Source organism: Centrocercus urophasianus, unplaced genomic scaffold, assembly GCF_019232065.1.
Source record: "Centrocercus urophasianus isolate 14NV4802_14NV808 unplaced genomic scaffold, USGS_Curo_1.0 seq_16, whole genome shotgun sequence".
NCBI lineage: Eukaryota > Metazoa > Chordata > Aves > Galliformes > Phasianidae > Centrocercus > Centrocercus urophasianus.
The window spans coordinates 17,412,472-17,433,285 of NW_024884711.1; the positions used below are offsets into that span (position 1 = coordinate 17,412,472).

Consider the following 20,814-nt stretch of genomic DNA (forward strand, 5'->3'; position numbering starts at 1 on the left):
ATTAAACTTAATCAGAATCATAAATCTAAAATTACTCCTCTGCCATTGCAGCTTCAAGCACATTTAATTCCTGGATTAAATCTGAATGCCTTGGGTCTGTTCCCACCTTCTTCTTCAGGAATACCACCTCCTGCAGTGAGTGTTGCCTCTGCTGCTGCTGCTGCTTCATATCCACCATTTGGGGTAAGACAACTCTCCAGTTTTGAGTAATTAGTGGATGGTAATGTTAATCTATACAATGCTGATGTTCCAAAACATCATTTTTGCCAAATTACCTCGAAGACCTGAGAACAGAACAGTTGTGTTCTGTCAGTTTTCTAAACATTGTTCGTCTCCTTGCTTTACACACTGAAAATATTTCATGTAGCTGTGGTTGAGAACAGATGTTTATTGGTCCTTTAGTGAAACACTCAGTGAAATCAGGAAATTATGTTTTCTGGAGAAGTACTAGATGCTGTTTTCTAGAGAGCTGGAAATATTACACAGAGAAACGAGATATGAAATGGAATTTTAGAGTTGCTGCATGTTTGCAGGTAACAAAATACTAGTTTGTAGTACTATTTCTGCTGATCTGGAAGGGGAAAAAAAGGTCTGTAGTTGTGAAGCAGAGATCTGTATGTAGACAAAATGTTTGCTTGTAGTAGATTTCAAAAGAACTTGTACTTTCATAAGTATTGCTAAATAGATGGAATTTAACTGACTTGGATTAGTCTCCATAAAGCCTTGGTTTGTGCCACATTACTCTCAAAGAAATATGTGAAAAGGCCCAGTAGAGTCCACTGCTGCTTACTAATAGTTTGACTTTTTTGCTACTGAACAGAGGATAATTTGCTGTGTTAGCAAGTTCCAGAGCTTTTCTAGGAAGAGAAGGTGCTCTGCTATTCAAGAAAAGGCAAACTTGTTACATAGAGTAATGGATTAGTGATCTTTCCTGCTTCTGGTGACAGTGGTTGTTGTTGGCAACTCAATATAAGATTAATTTTTTAAATGAATGCTTAACAAGTGGATAATGGAGCTTTATAAATGCTGTGGCTGTCTTCCCCTTCCTCTTTGTTTAATGGTAACATGTAGAGAGAGAAGTCTGAGACTATCCATGAGCTAGAACAGTGAAAATGCAGCACAGCATTCTGAATTTCGCCAAATGACTCAAGTGGCCTACACAAATTACACTAAAGGGAAGCTATTGCCTAAATATTTTTCCCAGAGGAAGAAGCCAAGAAAATGTCACTGAAAGGAACAGGAAAAATTCCACACTCATAACACTGTTTGTGGGAATGAACAACTTGGGTGATATGAATGTATTATAATCTATATTAGGTATAATAGTGGCTTTATCAGAAAAAAGACTCCAATGAGAGCCACAACAGAAACATGTTTATGCCCAGTTATCTTGCTGCTAAGAGAAATGCCTCTGTGACAAACAAATATTCCCTCCCCTCTAATTGGTGGTAGACTAAACTAACATGAAACTGTTTTTTTCTTCATTGTATTGTGTAAAATGCCATCTGTTGCTGTAATGGAATGTCTCAACTTATTTATTCTTTTTAAAGACAAACTAGAGATGATTTGTTAATAGTACATAACCTCCTTTGCTTTGGTGGTTTTGAAAAGTGTAGCCTCTTTATCAAATTTGCACACTACTTTACTATTCTTGAGAGATTCATACTGTAAAACTGTAGTTTTGTTCCTTGTTTGTTTTGTTTTCCCTTTTTTTTCCCTTGTTTTTTTTTTTTTTTTCTTAAAACATACCTAAATAGTGTTGAATTTGGCAATTTCAGTCTTACGCGTGTCTGTCCCTTTGCTACGGGGCTGCTCTCCCCCACAAATGCACCTTTCTTGCCCTTCTGGGATCTCTGGCTATCCTAGAAATAGGATGGCAGTGACATCTGGGATGAGCCCCCAAAAACAAGTGTCGTTTTGTAGGAAGTGCAGAAACTTTGTATCTGGAAGGACCACGGTGTCCGAGGTTTCCATTGCTCCTGTTTCTGCTATTTGCTCAATTCTTGCCTCAGGTAGTCTGAATGTATGATAAGCTAACAAGGGATAAACTCAATAATACCACGAATGAGCTCTGGTTTTGTGGATGCTGGGTATGATGCTAAGACAGTCCACTGAAGCTAATGGTTTCTGAAACAAGTATATGAACGCTTGAAAACATCACACTTTCCTTTATGTGTGTATGATTTCATCTGGAAATGAGGAAATGGTTCCATGGGCTTCAGACAAGTCCGCCCCTCCGATTACTTGGAGTGCCTCTCCTCTCTGAAAGCAGAAAACAAGGAAAATGTGAGGTTTTGGTGGTAGTACTTTTTTTTTCTTTTTAAATAGGTGTTTTCGGAAGAAAAAACTTCCTTTTTTTTTTTTTATCTTGATCATTTTGCACACAGACTTTTAAATCTTGCTTGTTTATGGTTAGCTTCTGTTAATTTCTCAGCTTTACTTTCTCCTTTCTCTTTTTCTTCTAGTAACTGTAGTTGCTAGAAGACTAGTAACTTAAATCCCTGTCCAAATGGAATACTGGGACTGGTAGAAGTAGAAAGAGCAAGTGAGAAGGTCTGGCTATAGTTAGAAGAAGAAATGGAGAAAACAGGAAAGGCTGAAGGTAGCATCAAAGCCTTATTATGCACAGACTCGTCTAATTTTGGGTGGGAGATGCAACTTATCTCACTAGGAAGCTGGTGGTTGCTTTTCCCTTTGTTTTGATGCTAGAGTGCATACAGGAAGGTCTTTGGTATCTGTCTGCTTAGATATCAACACACGTGCATGCATGTCTGCTGTATGTGGCTTATGGTGCCTAAGCACTATTGTCTAGTGCCAGATAACCATTATTTGATATTTTCCTATTGCTAGCAACAGTTCTTCATGTTGCAACTCAATCTGTTTGCAAAGTCCAGAATCTGTTTGCATCATTGTGTAGTCATTTAAATGCAATGCAGTAGCATTGCGTATTTTCTGGTCTCTTGCAAAAAATTCAAGGTCTGCATTCTTTCTCTGTATGTCAAAAAGGCAGATAAATCAGCATGTGAGAATTGTTGAAACATTTTAAGGTTTGAGGAAAATGTAACAGTTAAGAAAGTCTTGATTAAGAATATTGAGTTTGAAAACTCTTGGTACTGTCAAATTGGCATGGCTTTACTCTTACAGTTCTGATATTATGATTAATATGAGTGGTTTTTTGATGAACGGATATCCTTCTGTGGTCATACTAAGGTCTAGTAGCCTTTCTGTGCTTGTTTGTAGCTGATGTGTTGTCCAGATGTTTTTTGGTCTGGAGAACCACCACTTCCAACTTTTCTCCTTAGTTCTGAACTTAAGTATGTACATGTGTACAGTTGCCAAGAGTTTTGTTAGTTTGTCTACTGTTGCTTATAGACATTATGAGCTGAACATCTATACAAAGATCTGGGATAGGCATGGGAAGGAAAGAAAAGATTTTGCAAAAATGAATATGCCCATGTTCAAGTTTTCTAAAAGTAGTTACCACAAAAAACGTTTCTAGAAGCATCCCGGACAAACTGCTTCAGATGTAGTGTTGCACTGCTCAAAGTTGTTTTGATGAACTTGCTTCTGTCTTCTGAACTTTGGGGAGAATATGCACATACTTGCCTCTCAAGAACAAAAGTTCGTTCTTGTGCAAAGCTGAAGAGCTTGAAGCACCAACCGAACAAGAATTCCTTGTCTTGGAGTTCAACTATGTACAATCATTCAATTAAATACACTTGGCCCATCTACTTGGGTTAAGTGGGTTGCACCCTTCCTTTTATAATTGAAATTTTGCATGTTTAAGTGCACATCTGACTGCATTTCTCTTATAGCCTTTGGGTCTGAAAACTGGCATCCCAAGGAATGAGGAAGGGAGGGTTAACCTGTTGAGAGTTCATCCTGTCCTTGAATGTCCTGAAACATGGGAGCAGAGTTAATTAATGCTCCTGGTAGGGCATTTCTGTCACGTGGTAGGTGTCCTCTAGCTGGAAAGTGAGAAGGAGACAGCTTTCCTCCATGAGAGGAAGTCATTCAGCTTGTTTCCTGCATCTTAAGAAATGGCTAAACTGCTCTGTAGAAGTTAGCTAGGTGAAGAGCTGTTCTTCTGCTCACATTGAGGTTGCTTTCTGTATCGGTCTTACGCAGTGACTGTAGCTTCTTGGAGCTCCACCTTCAAAATGTAACTTTTCTAACCATTTTTTAGCCTCACAGTTAATTTTCAGGTTACAGTGATATCCATAGACACTTTGAGGGGTGAGGGGAAATGAGAAAAGTTGTTTCCTATAATAAACAAAAATTAGAAATCAAATCGCATCTTGAATGAAGAATCATCCTGCATAGCTAGGCTTGACAGGTTGCTTTCCTTTTTCACTGTCTTTTAAGGCTTTTTGTTGCAGGTGAGGAACATTCCAATGGAAAACTTTCTCCTTAGAAGATGTTGTGTTCAAGACAGTTTCCTTCTCTATTCTCCAGTAATTTTCAGAAATGATAAAGAAGAGATCTCCTATGTCTCATAGATGCGAGAGAAGAAATAACTGTATTGTGCTTTTGGCAGAAAAGTAATTTAAAATGAAAAATTACTTCATTGAGGGCCTTCATTTGATGCCCTGGGCATATATGAAAAAGACAAGGAAGAGGAAAATCTGTCCTGTATTTCCAGGTACTTTGACTCTTTCTTGGTGGAGTTGGGCTCCTTTGGATGTCTGGGTTTGATAGGATTAGCTTGTGCAGCTGTTATGTCTCAACTACCCAGGAGTTAGTTATGTATGTACATCTATAATCTGTGTAGTCTAAGTGGCTTTGCTGTAATTTGGCTAGCTTGTTAAGCAGTGGATGATTTTGTAAGGAGCTGTCCTGCAGCCAAAAGAGGATGTGGTTTTGGGGGGATGAAGGAGGATTTGGCAGTGTTTTCACAAAATGGTTTATTATCAGTGAAATGAAAGCCATACATTTGCAGCACACGCAGTCTTGAGGAGGACATTGTAGGACAACAGTGCTTTCTCCAACTGCTATCAGCCCATTAGAATTCTTTTTAAGACTGTAACCTCAGTGCCTTGCGTAAACCTTCCTTGTTTGGTTTTGTATGTTTATTAACAAACCATAGTTGACACCTTAAAGAAGTTAGCTCTAGATTGCATAAAACTGTAGGCTTATTCTGTCCCATGATAGAAATTCTTGGTCCTCCTACTGTCTCAGTCTCCCATTCCTGCTGTGCTGTGTTGGCAGGGGCCTATGTCAAGAGTAATTAGAAACCATACTGCCTCTGGAGATGGACTGACCTACATTGAGGAGAATGGTGGGGAGTAAAAATGCATCTGGCACCATGCGATGTACAAAGATCTGGCAAGTTGACAGCTAGCATATTTTCTGAGGTGTTGAAGCTTCCAGCTAGTCTTAATAGCTCTTTGTACAGTTCTGAGGTTGTTGTAATGCAAATAGTGTCACTGGACAGCCAGTAATGCACACTTCAAAAAATAAAAATGGCACCTCACTGCAGTTTTTGAATACTTGTATGGTACCTCGTAGTTCCCTGAGGCAAGAAGAATTTCTGCTGGTCCCCTGCTCCTCTGTATTCTTGTGGTGGGTAGAAGATTTCACTGACATTTCCTTGAGCATCAGACTCCCAAACTCTAATTAACAGGCTCAGCATCTCCTGAATGTTAAGCTAAATGAGAAATGTAATTCCTCGAGGAACCGAACAACAGTTTGTTACTACAGTATGCTGAGTACCTTCAGGCCAGAAACAAAAGTAGGTTAAGATTTCATTCCAGTGTCTGGCTCCATCTCTCATTTGTTTTCTTAACATAATGAAAGAATAAGTGACCTTCCTGTGTTTTCACAACCTGTTTTTCCTGCAGTATCTAAGGATTCTGAGATCAGTGTCACAGACCAGAAATTATGGGTACCTTAATCTTTCAAAGCCACACATTTCGTAAGTAACTTTGAGAATTCTGGAGTATCCATGTGACTTGTGTATCATGGCCAAATTTTTTGCAGCACATAATCTTCACTTTAGTTTTGGTGGTCGTGCAGTGCTGTAACACCAAATACCTATGTTTACTGCTTGTGAATGACCAGCAAAGTTTTCATTTACATGTTTTCGTGATCTGTACCCTGCATTGGTTTCTGCTTGTGGTTAACTATTCAGAATAAAAGGAGGCAGATTACTTTTTTTTGTCTTAATGGGCAATCATATTTTGCAAAAACAAATTTCGTGCCATGTTCAGAAATATCAGACCTGTTCCTGCTTGTGAAATGTCTTATAACTAGCCTGCCAGAAAATGTTCCCTCTCTACTTCTGTGATGTCTATTCTCCTCATTTCTGGCTAGGTTTTTGTGTTGGAAAGACTTCTGATGGGTGCAATCAGATTAGTGACCTCTAGAAGTATGAGGAATGGCACATTAAAATGGCAGCACATAAGGCATTCTGAAAACCAAGGAAGTCAGTGGTAAAAATGCCTTGCCTTGGTGATAGTGACCATGGCAGTTGGGATGGGAAGGATGGCAAATGAAAACAGAACTTCTTAAGGCAGTCATCTACAAGTGGTAATTGTTTTCTTTTACTTTACTAAGTAGATGTGTTTGTTATTTAAAACAAACTACAACAAAGACCAACAAAAGCAATAACCCACTATGCTAGATGGTAGACAAACATTGGCTGAGGCTGCTTCCTTCAGCCTTAAAATAGTTCCTAATTATTTCCCTTACAGCTAAAAACTGATGCTGGCTAGAAATTAATAACATGACTTTGACATAAAATAAATGCCTCATCCTAAGGTAATTCATTTGCAGCACATTTACAGTAAATAAAAACATATACTGGAGATTCATAACAGACTTAGAACACAGCTATGATTTGATTCTGCTCCCACTGATGTCTGGCACAAAATCCTATTTACTTCAGTGGGTAAAAGATTTTAAAGATTTACAGCCTTATCCCAAATGTTACAATGATTTTACCGACCACATACGTTTGATGGAGCAGAGAGTCTGTGGAGAGGCTGAGAAACATGATTGGGAAAAGATTCAAACTGTTGGCAGGCTTGTAGAAAAAGACTAAGATTAATGCCCAAGTTAACATGAGAGATATATATAAAAGCCATCTTCCTTACTAGCCCTGCAATATGCAGGGAGATATGCAGACTGACTGAGGGAGTGGCCTAACCTAGCAGCAGAAAAGCTGAAAGCAAGAGTGTGTGCAGGGATGTTATCACGAGGAAGAAAGGGTAGGGGGGATTCAATTAAAAACTTTTTAAAAAACTGACAATGACAAAAAAAAACCAAGACCATTCCCCTACTTATAATGCTTAGTCTTGCAGTGCTGGTCGTCTGAATTCTGCTTCTTTCTGCCACTATCCATCTGAAGAATCTTCTGTTGTTTTCTGAGTTTCCACTCTTGTTTAGCCATCCCTTGGCTGTTACATGAGTGCAGGAAGGTAAATACTTTTTCTTCTGACATTCCATCAAGTAAGGGAAATGCTTTCCTTTTTTGTGTGTGGTTTGAATGACTGACACACCCACCCTTGGCAGAAGTATTCCAATAAGCTATTCCTATGGGCAGCCTGTGAGGCTCTACAAAATGTCCTATGTTTGCAAGTAACTCTGGAAGGCAAAGGAAGAAAAGTGAATCTGCAGATTTGCGTGGCTGGGATTCTTCAGCTTCTAGCTGTGGTGTGGAGTGATAGACCTCACTGTGGAGGGCATGGGTAATATCCCAATGAAAGGAATAGCCTCATCCCAGCAGAGGCTCTGGAAACAAATGACTGTTCTTTGTTGAGCCAGATTGCTCAGAGTGAGATATAACTTGGTAGGGATGACAGCAGAGAAGTGATTCTCCTGGGAAGGAGATTTCTAATTTCTTTACAAGGAGAGTGGTTAGGCCCTGGAACGGGCTGCCCAGGGAGGTTGTGGATGCCCCGTCCTTGGATGTGTTCAAGGCCAGGTTGGACGGGGTCCTGGGCAACCTGATCTGAATGTGTGTGTTTGGTGGCCCTGCTAGGCAGGGGGGTTGGAACTACATGATCCTTGAGGTCCCTTCCAACCCGGATGATTCTGTGATTCTGTGGGAACATCTCTTAAAGAGCCTGGCTGGAATGAAGGGATCCCTCCTGAAGATACCTGGAGTGCAGGGGCTTTGGGCAAGCCAGAGTAATGGAGAAGTAGCAGTGGGTTACAGGGTTTAGGAATAGGTTAAGTTAGATCTTGGAAAGAGGTGTGAGGGTTTGTTGTTTTATTTTTAAGTGTATATGTGCTGTTACACTACAGGTGTAGAAGGCTGGGGTCCATGAACTCGCAGGAGGTATGGAAAGAGGTGCTTCCAAGCTGCGAAGGGAAAGAGCTAGGCTGCTCTAAAATTGTTGCTTACTGGCATGCAGAAGTGGTTGTTTAGCTTCATCCAGAGGTGTGGGCTAATTCACATCTCTGTGGTGGATCACTGTTTTCAGTCATTATTTAAATGAGCAAGCAAGAAATAGGATTTAAGTCAGCGTCTCATTTTACATCTGAATTTAGTTACATTTCTAAAGGTCTGTAACACTATAACTGCTCTTCACTACATACTGAACACGTAGACTTACTTGAATGACTGCTTAGTTCACTGTTTGGTGTAGACAATGTTTTATCTATTTTCTGGTTTTTTTTGTGTGTGTAACTTTCTCTTAAAGGAATGGTGCTTTTCTTATTTGCTTGATTAAATCTTAAGTTCTGATTTCCATCAGGCTACTTTTTGATGGCAATTGAAATCCAATTAATAAACAAAAATAGCATTTAAAATTGTTTTCATTAGTTAATTGTGCTAGAGAAAAAAAAAAAGCTTATCAAATCTGTTTTGTCTTTAAAGTGTACTGATTTTTGTAGCAACAAAGCAAGCAGTATCATCTGTTTATGAACTGAATTGTTTTTGGTCATCATGCTCTTCAAAAAGCTGTTTCCTAGAACTAAGACATCTCAGTTTCTGGAGGTGTTCTTTTATTTTTTTCGTTCAAAGAAATTGAGCTCTCTGAGTGAACATCCCGGTGCTGCCTGTATGCCCCACCTACCTGAGAAAAAACTCCCTCCCCACATTTGTATTTTTCAGATGTATGCAGGCAGGAAGCCTGCAGGTCAAACCCAGAGCAAGCTGACCAACACAGACCAACAGCTGATATCTAATCATGTAACAGTAGTGAACAAAGTCCATGTCAAATCCATTTCCCTATCTCCTACCCCCATTTTTCCTTTCCTCTTCTCAGCTTATTTGGTGTTATTTGGACCTGATTAAGGTTAGGAAGCCCTGAGCCCATCCAGCAAACAATGGTAGAGCAGAAGAAGGTCTGAGACAGTTACTTTGGAAGCTAAGGTGGATGTGTGAACCATAAGTCTTGGATAGCGTGGGTTAATATTTTAGCAGTTGTTTTTCCATATTTCTGTGTAAAAAGTTTTCTCCTGCACTCGGTTCCCAGGCTGGCCTTAGACAAGCTGTTTTGTTATGTGGGGGAAAATACAGTGAACAGGGTGCAGAGAGGCTCCGTGGGTCTCCATGTGAAGAAGACCTTTCTGTTGTAAAAACCATAACCTACTACTGATGACCTACTACTACTGATTCCACAATTAATAAACTTTACTACTTCAATAAGAATGCTTTTTAAACATTAAGATTTATAGTTGTACAGTTAATGCCCTTAAAATTAAATGTAATGAAGACAACGTATTGCCAGTTAACTATCTTCGAGAAGAATAACGTGCCTTTAAAACTAAAACTGATTCATCTTTCCCTAAGGAGCCTATGAAAGTGTAAGGGGAATTTGTAATTTTGCTGTAAATATTAGTGAACTCAGCAGTGCTGCCTCTGCTGTTAAAGCACAACAAACATGACCTGAAAAGGCATCTTTTCCCCCTGTTCAAACAGCCTTGAAATCATCTCTTTAACAGCACTTCTATTTCAGAGAAACAATTATAAGTAAAAATGAAGCGTGGAATGCTCTCTTGAGTCCAAGTGGACGTTATTCTCTTCTCTCTATACGCATATATATTTATCTATTTCTTAAATTCTAACTATATATTTAAGTAAGATTCCTTTGGCCTTGTTGTAAGAGTGAATGTTGAAGCTTAGATTCCACATGATGGGAATTGAGCTCCCTAAATTTAGTGCTTCTAACATATGTTTAAGATCTAGGAATGTATTTCAGATATAACTCATGCTGGAAGTTCCTGGAAAGCTACATGACTGATGTGGTGTGGCACGGAGAAGATTAAATTATAGTTGATTTTCTTCCCTCCTAAGATCCCCCAAAGCATCTGTGAGATTGATGGGTGGTATAGTCATTGCATTACATTTCGATGTGTTTATTTTGGAGGACAGTCTTCCAGTACATATAAAAGGATTTTTAAAATATTGTGGGTAAGGAGGTGGACAGATAATAAATAGAACTTGGTGTTACGATATTCTCTTGAAAACTTTTGCTATACTTGATTTCTGCCAGAAGAAAAAGAAAGAGCGGCTGTTTTTGATGTTTGTGCTCTGAAAAATATCAAATGATTTCTTTTGACTGGTTAAAAGTCAGTGTGGGTGGAGAAGTGGACATAATTTCCCAAATTCCTACACTGTTGTACTGGAGATGAATTTGGTTATACATAGGTGTTCTGCAAAAAGAAAAGTGGAAAATGATGAGATGTAATCAATTCAGTAAGGGCAGTTTATCGTCTGTTCCCTAATAAAAATATACTGCAATACATCAAAATGGAATTTTAACATTAAGGAACGTCACAGAATGAACAAATATCAGTAAGTCAAAATGGTAAGGATGGACAGAGGGGGGCAAGAGCTATAGTGAGCTGCTGTAGAGTTGGAACAGAACGTGCAAGTCTCCTGTCTGCCTTTACCTGTGTTGAAGGGTGAGGCAGCAGAAAGGAATTTCTGTGGTGAATTGAATCTAGCCAAGAGAGTGGCTCAAAATCAAGCTTTGGGAAGACAGGAGGAAAACTGCTGCAGGCAGGTGGGCAACAGAGAGAAGATAGGAATCATCTGCAAACAAAAGTAAAGGAGTTTGACCTGCTTGTATGGTAGAGAAATGTGTCTGGAGTTGGATTGAGGCAGGTTCTTGATGCCCAATCAAGTTACTATAAGCAATATTGTATGAATTAGTTCAAGTCTAGCTAGAGGATGATGGCTGGAGGTGCATGTGGGGGAGAAAAGTTTGGTGAGACTTCTGCAGGAGCTGATGTGTAGGTGATTGAAGGCAGCAATCACTGCAATGAGCAGCAAGGTTTTCTGGATTTTGGTTGGAAAGAGTCTGTGTACCCAGTGCAGCTACTGTGGGTCTTGCAACATAACTGGGGAAGCAAACGTCTCACTAATTTGTATCCACGAAGGATCAGTTTTCCAAAGCAACAACATCAACCAAGCATCTACAGTGGCGTTTTGGAATTACTGGAAATCTTGCTGGATTCATGATGAACACATAAAAGGGACTTACTGTGAGTATGCTCACAGGATGTTTGTAATAAGAGGAAAAAATGAGTAATCTCCTGCAAAGCGGTTTTAACATACTGTAGTGACTGGTACCTTTCATACAGATATGAAGTCTCAGGGTGTAGTCTCCAAGATAGTTTCAAACCAATATCGAAGCAGATTAAAAGGGCTGTCCCTACCTTTTCCCGTGCTTTGGCCTAATTGCAGTTGCTTCCTCCCTTGTTGCAGGGCTGCTATTGTGTGGCTCTGTGATTATCCGGGTCAAGGATCCTTGGCTGCTGTCACAAACCAGCTGCAGCCCCACTGGCCCACAGGGCGATGGGTCCAGAAGGCTGGAACTGGTGTCCAGAGGAAAACATGGCCTTAAAGCAGCGCAAATTGCCTGCAGGTCCTTGTACGTGTGAAACATGGGGTCAGTTGTGTAACAGTTGCAATCACCCAGAGCAACTGGCAGAATGTGTTTCTGGTCTAAATATCTTATTTTGGGGTTTCTTCACCTGGTGCATGGAGCTATGCCTGGAATTTTCTCCCCTGAGGTTACAGTTGATAAGTGTTTACTAAAATGAAGTGGTAGAACTTGGAAACAAGCATTTTGTTCTGATTTATTTACAGTCAGTGCACTGGAGCAGCACTTCCCCTTGAAAGAAGGACTGGGATACTTAAAAACAAGTTGAGATGTCTTGCTTCTTTGGTTTATTTTTTGGATTGCAGCTGCTTTTTGCTCTGTGTTGCATACAGCATGTCTTCTTTTTAAAGTATCACAGGAAAAGCTGCTTTGGTGCTTCTACATGTGGGCCTGCACCGCTACCAGAAGCTGCAGAGCTATAGGAGCACGGTGGTCTGTGTGGTGGCACTGAGTGATGCCAACGCATCATCTGCAAATATGTCTGCAGGGAAAGGGATTTTTAGTTCTCTGTTGCTGAGAATAAAGGGACCAAATTTTGAAAGCACGTAAAGGGGCTGCGCTGAGGAGATGTGAATGGATTTTAAGTGCGTCTTACTTCATAAAAGGTCTTACAGTGAAGTGCTTTTGAGAAGTAATCCCAACGTACGCGACTGGATTAATGGCACCGCAGTGTAGTGGGCACTCGGTGCTGCTCCGCCAGCCCAAGATGAGCTCTCCAGAAGCACCTTCTGAGGCTGATAAAGCAACGATGGCTTGGTGCAGCCCTACGGTTGGCTCACTTCTGTGCTGTCCATACAGAAGAGCACAAGTACTGCACTGCATGGTGGCTGAGAGCAGCGACAGTTGTGGTGCGCTGGGTCCTGCAGGCACAGCGCCTGGCCCTGCAGCCCTGGGGAACGCTTCATCTTGTTGGATTCACAGCGGGCTTCTGGCCTGCAGCCAGCACCCCGGCTGTTGCATAATGTTACACAGGAGGAACCACTGGCAGCTTTCATGCTGGCTATCATTCCAGAGCGCTCCCACACAAAGGAAATTGTAGCATAGATGCAACACTGAGGCTTTTTGTGCAGCCGTCAGCACAATCTAACCAAAATCGCTAGGAAAACTAGAAAGCGTTTGGCTGCACCGCTGCAGCCTGCTCACTCACAGCAGCCTTCTCTGCAGTCTGCGTGTGGAAAAGCACCAAGGCAGACGCAGGTAAGGACGAATGCCCTGGGAAGAAGCAACAGCTCGGTGGTTTTCAGAACTCCAAAGCATTAGAATTGGAACTATTTCCTAAAAGATAAAAGAATCCTCTTTTGGCTCAAACCATTCTTTCATGTCTTGTGAATTCCATGATTTCCAGAAAAAAAAAAAAAAAAAGCCAGACTTCAGAGGGCATTGAAGATTTCCCCGTCGTTTCCATGTGTGCTTGTTCCGTACCAGTTCTCCTGTCAGTCTGATTCATAATGTTCAAAAACACTCACTGCATATTTCCTTCTTCCCCACAGCAACAGCCCGAATCTGAGACTGTTCATCTGTTCATCCCAGCCTTGGCAGTTGGAGCTATTATTGGCAAGCAGGGACAGCACATCAAACAACTTTCTCGCTTTGCAGGTGCATCTATTAAGGTATTATTACACTGACTAACTTTGTCTCTTCTCTATGACACTTCCAGCAAGTTTGCACAAGCTGTGTTTTCGTGCGTGTCCTCCCCCACTCCGTGCTTAGAATGTGATGTGATAAATGGTACATTTGTTTATAAATCATCCTTTAATCTTCCTTGAGACAAGATAATTAGAAGCATGTTTTCAAACGTCTTCTGAGGTGTGAAATATAAGCTGCAAAGAAAGCTACTTTGGTGGTCTTGATTTCTTAGAAACAGACTTAAGTCTTAATGATGCGGTGCTTAAAGGGTTTCTCCTTGCTTACAGTAAAGTGAAATTTGGTGAGATAAATTCCCTTTCTGAAACCAAGAGCACAGGTGAAGCCCACTGCTGCTGTGACTGCTCTTGTTCTGCTTTGGAAGGACACGTGGTGCTGGTCCCTCTGGTGACTCTACCCTGAAGAAGCTCTTGTGTTTTATTCTGATACAGCCTGAGCTCCTGGGGCAGCCTGCTGACCACACAGTGGTGCCCTGCTCTATTGCTGGTCTGTTTGCATCTTTGCTGCCCCAGTTTGTTGCCAGAGGTTGGCAGAGGTTGACTTCACGGAAGAGTAACTCAACTTCAGCCAGTTGCTGAGTGTTTGATGCCTTTGTGCAGTTAGTACTAGTTGCTGGGAGGCCTTCTGTTTTGGCTAGTAGTTGTAACCATAAATATCTTTTCTAGGTGCTGGAGATTTTTTCTCATAAATAGTCAGTTCTGCTATTCTGTGCTGCAAAGATGAAGCCTTGGCCTAAATTATGTAGTATTCCACATACCGTTACTGTTTGTAACTTCATCTGCTGCCAGATTGACATTTGGCTTCTCCTAGAAGGTGTTTACTTGAGTGTGCAGGAACTGGGGAACTCTCAGGGTGTGCCTAGTGTGTGGTTTGCTGAATGTCGATCAATTTACTGGCCTGTTTGCTACCTGTTTCTATATGTTGTTAAGCCACTGTTAAATACTTCTACTACCTAGACAGTTCTCATTAGTACAGATTAATAGTTGTGTTTTCAGTGGATTGGTGGAGGAGAAGGAAGTGCAAGGTGTTTTCATCAAATCTGTCTTGCAGGGGATGCAATGTACCACAACCACAACAATTTCCTACTCTCTGGTTTCTATCTATTGATGAAGTGACATGTGGAAGGCATTGCTGGGTGGAGAGATGTGAAATACCCTGGACTTCCCAGAACCAGTCCAAACCCAGTCCATTAGCTGGTCCTTGGAAGATGGTTCAGTGGAGAGGGAGTTCCCTGCGTTTTTCATGCATCTGGCTAACAGTAGCCTCAGGCTGCTTCTGCTGGCTGGCACCCCTCTACCCAGTGTATTCGTATTAATTGAAATTCAGTTAACAGTTTATAAAACTGCAGGTTTTTTTTTTTTTTCTGTTCCTTCATTTAAAAAATAAGTGAGGAAGATTTTTGTGGAAGTAGGATTAAATCGTGAGGGAATTCAGCGAGTACAGGATATGCTTACTGAATTTGGAAGCTTTGCTTTTAATATATTTGAAGTCCTGAATAACACCTGAAGAAAGGCAACAAAGCTGGGGAAGGGTCTGGAGCACAGCTCTTATGAGGAGTGGCTGAGTGAGGGAGCTGGGATTGTTCAGTCTGGAGAAGAAGGGGCTCGGAGAAGACCTTATCACTCTCTTCAACTTCTGAAAGGAGGTTGCAATGACGTGGGGGTAGGCCCTTCTCCCAGATAACAGTGGTAGGATGAGAGTTAATGGCCTCAAGTTATGCCAAAAGAGATTTTGTTTGGATATTGAAGAAAATTTCTTCTCAAAGTGGTGAGGCACTGGAAAGGCTGCCCAAGGGGGTGATGGAGTCACCGTCCATGGAGGTGCTGGAGAAGTGTGTAGATGTAGCACTGAAGGACATGGTCAGTGGGCATGGTTGGGATGGGCCAATGGTTGTACTAGGTGGTCTTAAAAGTCTTTTCCAGCCTTAAGTCTGATAAGTTGGATGTTCTATGTAAGATTATCAATCAGAATAAAAGCACAATTTTAACAGTGATCTGGCCAAACAACATGGAACAGTGCTATTGCTTCTTAGAGAAAAGCGTTACGTGTGATGGCTGGTAATCAAACTTATTCAAAATTTCCATTGTGTTGACCACCTGTCCTTTATCATAACTTCTGAGCAAAGCAATACGTCATAATCGTGCTTTAAACTGTGCTTTAAACATGCATAAACTGTGCTTTAAACATGCATAAACTGTGCTTTTAGCTGAGTTTGAGGGAGTGACTTTAGTAACTGAGTAACTGTTGAGTGCTGGAGTCAACTTGAGTCAACTGTCCAAACTGGTAGCCATGGTTTATGGAGGAAGTAAGCCTTTGATGCTCTGGGCTTATTTTGAGTTGTACTGTAGATAGATGCATATGAAAGCATTGTACATCCATGTGTGTTGTCTTTGTGCTCATGTTGAACTTTGTAGAGCTAATGAAACTAGCTAGCCACAGAACAAGACTAAATAAACTGCAGGTGCAGAGGGGCTCTGCACAAAGCTGTGGTGCCAGTCCATGGCTTTGGAGCCATAGGCAGCTGTTGGCAAGCTCAGGTTCTGTTCCTGTGTCAGAGGCTGCTGCCTGGTGATACAGGCTTGGCATGGAACTTCTGTAGGTGGAATGGTTTATCCAAGGAGCCAGGCAGAGGTTTCTGGACTGCTGACTGCCCATTCTGCTCTGGAATGCTGGGATCTGTTGGGGAACGCTGGCATCTCCTTGCTTAGAAATGCTTCTCACAGTCCTCCTTGCTGCCTTTGAAGGGGCTGGAATGGGCGCTACAGATTTTGGGGGTATGAAAGCAACTGTCTGTCTTAACTCAGCATGTGGAAAAATGCTTTTTTCCTAGTTAGGGAATGTAAAGCTATTTCTCTCAGAAATTAAATATTCACCACTTGGGTACGATTTGTACGTTTATAAACTCTCCATTCAAGAGCAGACAGTCAAAATGAACACTGCAGCCTCTAAGATTGTACCTCCAGACAGTGAAATGTTACGGCCATGATTCTTTCATAGAGTGTTACTCTACCTCTTGGGATCAAGATATTCTAAGATGAAAGCAAAGCAAGACGTCGCAGAACACTTAAGTATGTGTGACATGCAAAGACGTAATGGAAGACTTGCTGGAAAACACTTTTCTTAAAATTTCAATAAAGGAGCACGTGTTCACTAAGAAAATATGTGGTGACTGAAAGGCAAAAACTACAATATCCATTTTGCCTGAATGGAAATCCCCAGGCTGAGCTCTGTTCAGTCAGCTGGCACCCGACGTGCCTTAAAAATTCATCCCTCTAAAAGTTCTGTGTTCCATGGAATTAATGGATTTAGTCTGTGGCACACTTACCCACAGTGCTGTATGTTGGCATTTCAGTAAATGTACCCCTGTAAAGTGAATGTGTATTTTTAGAGCCAGCTGGAATGCAGAAATGGTATGTGAACTAAGTACGCAAACCAGATAACTAGCATGTAATGTATTCTCCATCTTAGGGTACAATATGAATAATTACATAAACTTTGGTTAGCAAAATTCTTTAGCGAAAATGATGCATGGTGACTGGTAATTTGTCTGAAATAAACTACAGCTGTAAAATATGAATAACATCCCTCTGCCAACAGCTAAGATGAAATCCTGTAGTGTTTAAAATATTGCCCATTCAACAGCAGCTATGTAATACTACATGCAACAATGGAAACGTCAGTTGTGATAAACAAAAGATTCATCCAGAATGTCAGAGGCTAGTTTGAATTATTTAATGCCATTGGAGTCTGAGAACAGCACCCATGGAAATCTTACTTTTGTGGTGACATGAACTGCTGAAGACCCTGAGAGCCTCTGTCTCAACTCTGGTGGAGATTAATTTTTATTTGGGTCACACACGTGTCTGAAGATACGAAGCCCTTGGAAACTGAGAACTCTTCTTCCAGTACAGAGGAATGTTTTGGACCTGATTAGTTACAACTGTGAAGAGATCATCTGCTCTAAGGGAGACAATTGCAAACTCTTTCTAATGGGCAAAACTTGTCAGAAAGTCTGTTTAAGTTAGTGGGCAAGGATAAGAATTTCAGCCTCTTAACCATATTTTTCCTATTGAAGGCTACATGTCTTGCCTCACAGCCACATTAAATTGCTTGTGGGATTTTGCTATGTGCAGCTGCATAGCTAAACCTTTAATTTTCAGAAGTAAACTTGCTTATGGTTTAGCCAATTTCTCCACGTTCCGTTACAGGTAATTAATGTACTTCAGAGAGCAAGCTGTCATGACCGAAGTGTAATGTTACTGCAGTAATGAATAATGTCTCACTCTTGAACAGAATGTGAGACTGAAATGGGGAGGAGGTGGCTTTAAATGATGCCTTCAAAAGATAGGTACCAAACTGCTATGTTTGTGCTTTCCAGATTGCCCCTGCTGAAGGACCAGATGCCAAGCTGAGAATGGTTATCATCACTGGACCTCCAGAAGCTCAGTTTAAGGTACATTGCATAAAAACATGTTGATATGTAGGGGGTCTTTAGGCTGCAAAGGCCAATACTAAAAACGAAACATTTGGTTCTAATTACTATTTCACTCAGAAATCTAACAAATACTAGATTTTTTGCTTTCCATTTACTGAAAATTGTCACATGAATACATGAGTAATACAGTATCATCAGAGGCAATGTTCTGGTCATCTGAACACTAGTAGCAACTTCACATCAGATTCACATCAGATATTTTCATGTTAGACTTGGTTTTTTTACCATGTTGTATTCCTATTTTTGTTACCTATGGACACAGCAGTTCAGTCTTTCTAGCTCATCTTAATGCATACAACAGTGCAGCATATTTAACAGAAATAACAAAGCTGACAAGATGGGAGACCGAGCCTTTTCAGGTTACTGTTGCATGTTGACTGGAAAATGTTTTTTGGGTGGCTCTGCAGATAAGGACCAAGTTTCTAATTGTATTTACCCTGTAATTGCATGGAGATACTCCAATGTGATTATTCTATTTGTGTTCAAATTGAGTTATGGAGTGGCCTTCTGCCTTGAGTGCTGAGGGCTATGTCTAATTGCCCCCAAAAGGAGGTGACTGTTAGGAGTGCAGATGGCTCAGTACAGCAGCTCTGTTTCACCACAGGTGAGACACTGAACAGGTAGGAAGCCACTTGATAGATCATGTCCTGGCATGGCTCTCCTGCTGCTTTTTTTTTTTTTGGTCTTCGCATTATTGCCTCAGGGCATCTTGCAGTAGGAGGAGCAAAAATTCAGGCATATCTAGAGTCAGTTTCATTAATGCCTTCAGGAGTTTTGGAGATATATCAGGGTGGGTATTTCACAGTGGTAATAGATCTGGATGCATTTGGGATTGTTATTCAGTTTGTTCTTACCATATAGATTTGAAAACCTATCAAATGTAAAGCACAATTTAGAAGCTCCACCTCCTTGAAGTGTGTTCTGAGCTTCTAGGGGCCTACCCACATGGCACAATCCACATCTAGGGTGCTCTCATGACCTGAGATCAGCACAGGTTGGACTTGTGGAGAGGCAGAGGCAGAGTTCAGTTTTTTTATTACCGCTCTTAACTTGAAGCAAGACAAATCAAACTCAAGCTTCGCTAATTCTGTCCTTTAGCTCTGTGTAGGTGTCTTTCCATCTCTGAGCACAGACTCTTGCTTGCTGCACAATAGGAATTTAATCTGGATGCACAGCAGTTTGAAGAGGGAATGGTTGCTGCTTGGATGAGTAACCAGCTCCTGGAGAGGCCTTGTCAGCGCAGAGCCCTATGAGTTTGGCACCCTTACCCTATTACATTGTGTTCTGCTCCCTGTGATTCATGTCAGTGGTAGCTGCAGTGGCTGCACCCTTTCTTTCTCAGCTGTTGTAGCCTGAGGATGTTGCAGTTTGCAAGGCTGTATCTATGAGCAAGGGAGCTGGAAGAAGGGTGAGAATATGCCACTGTTCACAGTCTGTGCTGCAGTGCACCCCAGAGTTTAGGCATACATGTGATACCACTACTCAGAGGGGATCATGTTGCCTCCAGTCTGGGAAACCATCCAACAGTCTGCAGGTTGTCCAGGTGTTACCCATTTGAAAAGCTGTTGAAATAAAATGGGCCGTGCCACTGTTTGTCATGTAACAGATTTGGAAACAATTTCAAGATCTCCAACTCAAGACTTGGAGCAGTACTTGAGCTGCTCTTCACCAACTTGCTTGAAGAGTTTTCCTGCAGCAGGAATCTCTGGTTCTCAGATTGTTGGATGGTCCACAATGCAGTCTCTTGCTGCATTTGTGTGGTGTTTTAGTGGCTTTCTAGGTACAGACTTTTGCCCCACTGGCATGCTCACTTAGTGTCCTCTTAGTGACAGGATGTCCCACCTAGACCAAAACAACGTGCTGCAGATTCTTTTCAAACTGTTCATGTGGAATCTGACCTTGAAAAACACTGTGTATTTTCAGCTCCAGTGTCACACCATGTATTTTGTCTTACTCATTCTACAGTAGTGTGAACTTGACTAATCTTGAGGGCAAGCAAAAAAAATGAGAACTTGGCACTGTTTAACATAATTATCTGATCACTGAATTGTCTTGTATTCCATTGTAGTGGTAGACTGCAAGGTGGCTGCACTTAGTGACAGGGCTGGTGGATATGATTTAAAGGAATAGATAAAGGATCTGAACTGGAAAGGCTTTGTGGCTAGAGGTTTCTTCACAGAGCATCTCTTCAGTATCTCAATAGAATTCATCTTCTGATGCCTGTAGGATAGACAGAGTAGAAAATCTAGTTACTACTTCTCAAGAATTCACTGACAAATGGCAGGGGATGAGGAAAACATCTTTTAACATGAATAAGATTCAGCAACTTAGTCTCAGTGGACTTTCTTCTGCTACCTGGCACTTGCATATGCTCCAGAAAAGGCAACTGTGCGCTAGCTGAAGCGATACTGTTCTCATGGTGCCATGTAGATCTAGACAGATTTAATTTTCTACTTCAGAAAATTGAGCAAGCTCTGATTTTTTTTTTTTTTAAACAATATGTTGTAATTGAGTGTAAAAACTAAGCTGCTTATTGCAAGTGAAGTCTTTGTCCTGTGACTTTAAGTTTAGCATACTTAAAAGAACAAGTTTCTGAGCCAATTAATGGCATTCTGTGCTTCTGGGTGCAATTTAAAAAAAAAAAAAATAACAGATTTCATCCAGACAGTTCTCTCTACCACTACAGAGACGTAATAGCTTCTTCTAAAAGCAACGTTTCTATGAAAAGGTAGAATAATAATCTGTTAAATCGTTCCTTGATTTGCTGGTCTGTCATGTAGTTTTAAAAGTTAGACGGCAATGCTCCCTAGTTTGGTACAAAGACTTTAGAATAGAAGC

At 41.0% G+C, this 20,814-nt stretch overlaps 1 protein-coding gene across 1 annotated transcript in view; it reads left to right on the forward strand.

The window, feature by feature from the left end:
• The window catches only part of IGF2BP3 (insulin like growth factor 2 mRNA binding protein 3), a 101,019-nt gene that overhangs the window by 77,487 nt on the left and 2,718 nt on the right, over window positions 1–20,814 (forward strand). Inside the window, exons 10-12 of the mRNA XM_042817320.1 lie at window positions 52–183; window positions 13,328–13,447; window positions 17,860–17,934. Coding sequence (XP_042673254.1) covers window positions 52–183; window positions 13,328–13,447; window positions 17,860–17,934 — 327 coding nt within the window. The remainder of the gene's footprint in view (window positions 1–51; window positions 184–13,327; window positions 13,448–17,859; window positions 17,935–20,814) is intronic.